The sequence below is a fragment of the Nylanderia fulva genome, unplaced genomic scaffold (genome assembly GCF_048542155.1).
Source record: "Nylanderia fulva isolate GAGA-0341 unplaced genomic scaffold, ASM4854215v1 Scaffold664, whole genome shotgun sequence".
NCBI classification, from domain to species: Eukaryota; Metazoa; Arthropoda; class Insecta; order Hymenoptera; family Formicidae; genus Nylanderia; species Nylanderia fulva.
Window position 1 is genome coordinate 45299 of NW_028190769.1, and position 7605 is coordinate 52903.

Sequence of the window (7605 nt, forward strand, 5' to 3'; positions counted from 1 at the left end):
GATATTGAGTGTTTACAATCGACACATCTAGCAAAAAATTTAAATATATTAGATTGGGAAGGAACATTCACATTGAGCCACATACCCGTAGATCTCCTATTTCATGATTGCATGTACAAATTGCTTTCTGTTATAGAATATCAAGGCACATCAGATGTAGAAAGTATGGGGCATTATATTGCAAACATACGCAGACTGAAAGGAAGATGGGAAATTCATAATGATCTCTGCAGAAATAAAAAGCCGCTACTGGCATCGCAAAGAATAATGTCACAAAAAAAGAAATTATCTTTATTAATATATATTAAAATATAAAACACACTATTATTATATGTGCCTTACCATAATTATTTATTTTTTAAGTTCGTATGTCTTATCATACAAACTTTTTTAGTTTGTTTCATGTCTCATGAAACATTTTTTCATTCGTTTCAAGCGTTATAAAACAATAATAGTTTTTAAGTAAAAAAATTTAAAAATCTCAAAAAACCTAAAAGAAAAAATAAAAAATAGAAAAAAATAGAAAAAAATATATGTAAAATCTTAACATATTCTATAATTTACATTTTAATACATTTATATATATATATATATATATATATGTATGTATATACACACACACATACACACACTTCACAATTTACGCGCTCGCGCGTAACACACGCGCATACACACATGCGCTCGCGCATTTTCAATTTATTATATCAAAATATTTATATTAATATTTCAGTTTTTGTTATTTAGCTTCGCAGAAATAACAAATAATAAAATAAAATTAAAATTTTTAATCCAAGAATATTCATTTTATGTTCAATTTTATTTTGAGTTTAATTTCACTTTAATATTAGTTTGAGTTCAGTTTGACAAAGTTATTCCTTATACTGTTTGTTCAGCATTCCATATTTTTACCCCCGTTGGGGTACAAACGAAATGGAAAGCGATACAAACGGGTACAAACGATTAGGAAGCAGCACCCGTTTGCAGAATTCGAATATCTTTAAAATTGACAAAGTTACCCCTTTCGCAAATATTAAATACCCTGTATTGCCACCCCCTTAGGGGTACAAACGAAATGGAAAGCGGTACAAACGGGTACAAACGATTAGGAAGCAGCACCCGTTTGCGGAATTCGAATATCTTTAAAATTGACAAAGTTACCCTTTTCGCGAATATTAAATACCCCGTATTTCCACCCTCTTAGGGGTACAAACGAAATGGAAAGCGGTACAAACGGGTACAAACGATTAGGAAGCAGCACCCGTTTACAGATTTCGAATATCTTTAAAATTGACAAAGTTACCCCTTTCGCGAATATTAAATACCCCGTATTTCCACCCCCTTAGGGGTACAAACGAAATGGAAAGCGGTACAAACGGGTACAAACGATTAGGAAGCAGCACCCGTTTACAGATTTCGAATATCTTTAAAAATAGCAAAGTTACCCCTTTCGCGAACATTAAATACCCCATATTTCCACCCCCTTAAGGGTACAAACGAAATGGAAAGCGGTACAGACGGGTACAAACGATTAGGAAGCAGCACCCGTTTACAGATTTCGAATATCTTTAAAATTGACAAAGTTACCCCTTTCGCGAATATTAAATACCCCGTATTTCCACCCCCTTAGGGGTACAAACGAAATGGAAAGCGGTACAAACGGGTACAAACGATTAGGAAGCAGCACCCGTTTACAGATTTCGAATATCTTTAAAAATAGCAAAGTTACCCCTTTTGCGAACATTAAATACCCCATATTTCCACCCCCTTAGGGGTACAAACGAAATGGAAAGCGGTACAAATGGGTACAAACGATACTGAATCGAACGGCACCACGAAAATTACAATATCTCAAAGTGGGGTGCTGGTGATTTTTCAACCCTTAATAACTTGCAACCCTTAGGGGTACAAACAAAATAAAAATCGGTACAAACGGGTACAACCGAAGTACAATCGAATGCGTACCTGAAATATCCATTTACTTTAAGTCGGGTGCCAGGTTCACATAGCTTGCCACTCGATGCGCCACAAACGGTCGCCAGCGCGACGCATGGGAACGCAGCCAACAAAGGACGACCCTAGCATCCGTCCAGGCGACGACAGGCACATCCTCCAAATCCAGGTCATGAGCCACCCGGTGCAGCAAGCGAGCCATTAGAACGGCTCCGCATAGTTCCAAGCGAGGCACACTTTGCTTCTTGACCGGAGCCACCTTGGCTCTGGCGGTCAGCAATGTCACCTCCACCCGGCCGTCTTGCTTGGTGACCCGGACATAGACGGCCGCCGCGTAGGCTCTCTCCGATGCATCGGCGAACCCGTGCAGCTCGACCTCGTCTTCTAGATCATGCTGCAGCCAGCGCGGGATTCTCAAAGCCGATAGTCCGGGCAGGGATGCACGGAAGACGCTCCAGGCTTCTGCCCGTTCAAGTGAGAGCGAATCATCCCAACCGCAGCCAGCCAGCCACAGATCCTGCATAAAGATCCTGGCATAAATCAGGACCGGCGCGACCCAGCCTAGCGGGTCGAACAATCGAGCCGCGTCGGATAGAACTGTCCGCTTCGTGCTGCTATAATGCCGCCACCCTGACCGATAGCGCATCCTCGTCGGGATGCCACACTATCCCGAGGGCGCTCACTGCGTCAAAGGCCGGCAGCAGCGCTTTTCCTGATGACGCCTGCGGGAGAAGGTCCCGTGCATTCGAGGCCCACTTGTCGAGCGCAAATCCTCCGGCCTGTAGCAACGCCACTAGCTGGCGTTGAATCTCCTGGGTCGCCGTCAGATCGTCTCCACCTGCCAAAATGTCGTCGACATAAGAGTGTCGCAAGAGTGCAGTCGCTCCCAGCGGAAAGCGTACAGCCTCGTCCCGAGCCAACTGCTGCAGCGTGCGTATGGCCAGGAAGGGCGCCGAAGTCGTCCCATAAGTCACGGTTCGGAGCTGGAACTCTCGGACACTCTCCGCAGGACCGGCACGCCAGAGAATCCTCTGCAGATCTACGTCAGCCTCGTTTACACGGATCTGCCGGAACATTTTAATTATGTCGGCCATAAATCCGACCTTGGGCCGTCTCCAACGAGTCAGGATGACCCATAAGTCGGTCTGTAATCGAGGACCTGCTAACAGACAGTCATTCAGCGAATAGCCAGAATTTGTTTTAAAAGATGCGTTAAAAACCACGCGTATCTTTCCCGCGGGACCTCCCGCTTTAAAGACGGCGTGGTGAAACAAGTAATAAGATGCCGACGGACAAGGAGCGTCAACAGGCACTGGATTCATATGATCCAGAGCGAGATACTCCACCATGAAGTCGGTGTATCGTTTCTGCAGCTCGGGCTTCTTCGCCAGACGCCGCTCCGAGCCGAGCAGCATGGACAGCGCAGCCGAGCGCGATTCGCCTAGCTGGTCGAGCCGATCCGGTCTGTTAGGCAACCGCACGACGTATCTGCCAGACGCGTCGCGAGAGTGCGTGTTCTTGAAGTGCTCTTCCGCTTGGTCCTCGTCCGGAGTCGGAAGACGCTGAACAGCGACCTCCTCCAGCTCCCACTGCCGCTTAAGAGTCGCCGACAGTTCATCAGTGGGTTGTGTCAGCAGCACAGTCACCGTATGCGCTGCGACCGAAGCATTCCCTTCCAAGTCCACCGCGCCCAACAGGACCCAGCCGAAAGCAGAGAGATGTGCCGAAAGAGAGTCCGGTGAACCTTGGCGACTGTCAGGTCGCATCACTCTTCTATAAACGTCGGCGCTGAGTACAACGTCCACCGCAGCCGGCGTCGCAAAGTCCGGATCGGCCAACGAAAGGTTGGCCAAGTGCGGCCATGGACGTGCAGCAACGCGCTTAGGGGGAAGTAGATCCGTCAGACGCCGGAGCACGAACGCTTCCGTCTCGAGGTGGAACGTTGCGTCCGTTCGAGATCTCAGAGTAAGATCCACAGCGATAGCGGCTTCCCCTGTTCTCGTGCCTTGCAGACCGTTCACCGCAACGCGAACACGACGGCGTGATGCGCGCAGTAGTTGGGCTGCGCTTTTTGTTATGAAGGAAGCCTCTGATCCAGTATCCAGCAGAGCTCGCACCGTCAGCTGCCGGCCAGACGGTCCCTCAAGCAGGATCTGAGCCGTGGCCAGCAGGACGGTTTTTCCGCTAGTAGCGACGGCCGAGCTTATCCTTGCACTCAAGGAGTTAGCGTCAGCTACCGGATCCTCCGTGGTTCTCGTCTGGTCCTTGGAGGCGCCTCCGGTTTGCCTGAAATTAAGTCCGTGCAAGGTAGTATGATGGGTCGCACCACATACCAAGCAGCGACCGCTGCCCGGACAAGAATCCGCTCGATGTCCAGGCTTGACGCAATTCAAGCACGCGCCCAGGTTTTTCACTTGTTCCGCGCGTTGTGTGACTGGCAACGCCTTGTATTTCGGGCAAAACGTTAACGTGTGCGTGCCTTGACAAAGCGTGCACGTTTTTGCCTTCGACTTCGGAGTCACGGCCGTGTTGCATGCGACGCGCGTGGGCTTAGCCGGGGATTTCGCACTCACTCCTGGACCTCCGCGCGGGAGGGGAGCGTCCACTCTTGCGGCCTCCAGAGCGCGCACTCGGTTCTCCAGGTACACCTGTAACTGCAGAAACGTCGGGAAATCACGCGAATGTAGAAGCGACGTCTCCCAGTGCATCCGCGTCGTGGCATCCAGCTTGCTAACAAGCAGGTGGACGAACCAGTCGTCCCATGACTCCACTGGGCGCCCTAGCGAGGCGAGCGCTCGCCGGGCCTGGTTAAGCACGCCCAACAGTCGCTTGATCTCGGTAGCCGACGATTTGACGGCGGCCGGGCAAGAGATCAAATGGCGCATGTGAACGCAGAGAAGAACGCGCTGATTATCGTAGCGCATTATTAAATCCTGCCATGCCCCGTCATAAGCACCGTCAGTCAACGGAACGCCGGCGACGACTTCCGCAGCTTCACCGGTCAGGCATCCCATTAAGTACTGGAGCTTTTGCACCTTAGGAACTCCCGTGACATCGTGAACGAGCGACCGAAATAAATTTCGAAATCCCTCCCACTCGAGTTGATCTCCGGAGAATTTCGGCAACTCGAGCTTCGGAAGTTGCATCTGCTTGAGCACGGGCGCGACGGCCGTGGAGCTCGGCCCTGACCGCGCTTCGGTTTCGATGTTTCCCGCCTTTTTTAATTGATCGCGTAAATCAAGTTTACTACGCATCCTGAAATACGCCTCTTCCGTTGTAGTGAAGCAGTCGTCCCTCATGTAGGCCGTCTTGTCAGCCTCAGGATCGGACACGATCTCGAAATGCGCATTCTGATACCGCGTCCAATAATCATCGAGGCGCGCTAGTCGGGTGGAGACCTCATTTTCCGTGATTTTGGCTTGCCCTATCTTTTGCAAGTTCACCCACATACGGATGATGTATCCCGCAACCAAAGTCTGTTGCTTGACCATGCGGTCCATCATAGCGTGGAGCACGGCAAGCTCAGCCTGGTATCAGCGACCGCGCGCGTGGTATCGCCCAAGTTACTCGTTGCGCCGCGATCAGGCGGTGCGACAACGCGATGCCGACGCTCGAGTGAGCGCTCCGCGCGCCTCGTATAGCACGGACGCAGCGTGTTCCCGCCGCGCGAATCACGATCACGGCGCGTGTAATCCACGCGTTCACTCACTGGCACTCCAACACTTAAAGAAAAAGGGGAGAGAACGCAGCGAAAAGAATGTTCCGCGTCCGGAAACGCGAGTCAAAATTGTTAATTTAATTGTTAAAAGGAGCTCCGGATCCGAGTAATCCGGCTCGACGGACCAAATGTTCGCGTAAGTCTCGGTTCGAAATGGCTTCGAGCTTGGAGAACGTCCGCGTGGTTGAAGGAGTATCTATAAGAGACACTAATTGTTCTAGTTTCACAAAACTTCACTTTATTTGCAACTTAACAAAAGATAAGCAAAAAAAAGCTGAACACCTTGCGCGGGAGCGCAACAAGATTTCGTTTCGTCTTGATTTATAGGAAATCTTAACACCTTTAAGGATCGAAACGTAATATAAGAGCGAGTCGCGTGTAATTACTTCGATCGTCCTCAAAACGAGAGTGAGTGCCGGTCAACGCGCGACACTCGCGATGCTCCCCTTCCCCGCCTTGCCCATCGCTCCCAGCTCCTCGATCCACCGAGCACGACGGGGAGATCAGGGAAGAAGGCAGAGGCGGACAAATAGAGACCGAAATAATATGACACGAATGCTTAAATTTAAATCCGTTCAATAACGGACAATGTGTATACTCTAAAAGTTTCGTAAATACTACGTAATTTTAATGACATAATTGTAACGTTATGTTAAATATGTAACATTAATATTATTTTGTTGATATCAATGTATATATTCTGTAAAAACCTTATTATAACTATTATATATAATTATAATAACGAAATTGCGATGTCACATTAAATAAAAAAAATATCGCAATTTTGTTATTATACTGTATGTAATGATTATAATAAAGTTTTTACAGAATGTATACATTGATGTCAACAAAATAATGTTACGTATTTAATATAACGTTGCAATTAGTTATTAGAATTATGTAGCATTTACGAAACTTTTAGGATATACACATTTACATTAACCAAAATACATAAATGTTACGTATTTAACATAACGTTACAATTATGTCATTAAAATTACGTAGTATTTACGAAACTTTTAGAGTATATACATTTACATTAACCAAAATACATAAACGTTACGTATTTAACATAACGTTACAATTATGTCATTAAAATTACGTAGTATTTACGAAACTTTTAGAGTATACACATTTACATTAACCATAATACATAAATACATATATAATAAAGTAACGCTTAAAAAAATTACATAACAATTTTATGTAACAATTATAGATTCATTACGTTATTGACATAAACGGTACGTCACAGTTATGCAATAATTGCTAATTTCTTCATTAACCGTTACGCGGTGTACGATTCTCTATCTATCTCGCATTCAAATTTCAGTCAGGAAAGTTTAAAGTTGATGAAATTGACGGTAACAGCGGGGGTAAGAGAGAAGGAAAGGTGCGCAGGGGGAGAGCAGGGCACAAAGAAGAAGGAGAGGAGCAGAAGGAGAAGGAGCAAGGAAGGAGGAAAGGGAAGAAACAGGGAAAGGAGAGAGGGAGGGAAAAAGAAAGAGGACAGGGACGAGCGCAGGAACGAAGGGGAAGAGGGAGCGAACGCAGGGAGGGTGGAAGCAAGAGAGAAGGGAAGGAAGGAGGAAAGGGAAGAAACAGGGAAAGGAGAGAGGGAGGAAAAAGAAAGAGGAGAGAGAGGGAGAGAGAGGAAAGAAGGAAGAAGTGAAGAAAGGGGTGCGGAAGAGGAGAAGAAGGAGGAAGAGAGAAGAGAGGGAAAAGAGAGGAAGAAGGAAGACGCGAGGCGCGAAGAGAAAGAGGGGAGGAGGGGAAGAACGAATGAATTATTAATGAAATAAATGATTGATAATAAATTTATAAGAGTTATTCAATATATTTTAATTAATAAAATATTTATATAATGTTATATAAATATTAACCTTATATTATATTATAACATTGTATTATAACATATTATACATTTATTATTTTAT

The 7605-nt window shown here is 46.3% G+C and overlaps 2 protein-coding genes across 2 annotated transcripts; both read right to left on the reverse strand.

Moving 5' to 3' along the window:
- Positions 1-1975: 1975 nt before the first annotated feature.
- Positions 1976-2473, reverse strand: LOC146720574 (uncharacterized). Its single transcript, XM_085488253.1, has one exon. It carries the CDS (start codon positions 2471-2473, stop codon positions 1976-1978), a length of 498 nt encoding a protein of 165 aa, XP_085344379.1.
- A 91-nt stretch (positions 2474-2564) lies between these two features.
- Positions 2565-5450, reverse strand: LOC114932928 (uncharacterized). The gene has a single exon (XM_029305338.1). The coding sequence runs from the start codon at positions 5448-5450 to the stop codon at positions 2565-2567; it is 2886 nt and encodes a 961-aa protein (XP_029161171.1).
- Between the last annotated feature and the right edge of the window lie 2155 nt (positions 5451-7605).

Coding starts and splice junctions, on each gene's coding strand:
- LOC146720574 (XM_085488253.1), bottom strand. CDS start 2,473: ATGCAGGATCTGTGGCTGGCTGGCTGCGGTTGGGATGATTCGCTCTCA.
- LOC114932928 (XM_029305338.1), bottom strand. CDS start 5,450: ATGGACCGCATGGTCAAGCAACAGACTTTGGTTGCGGGATACATCATC.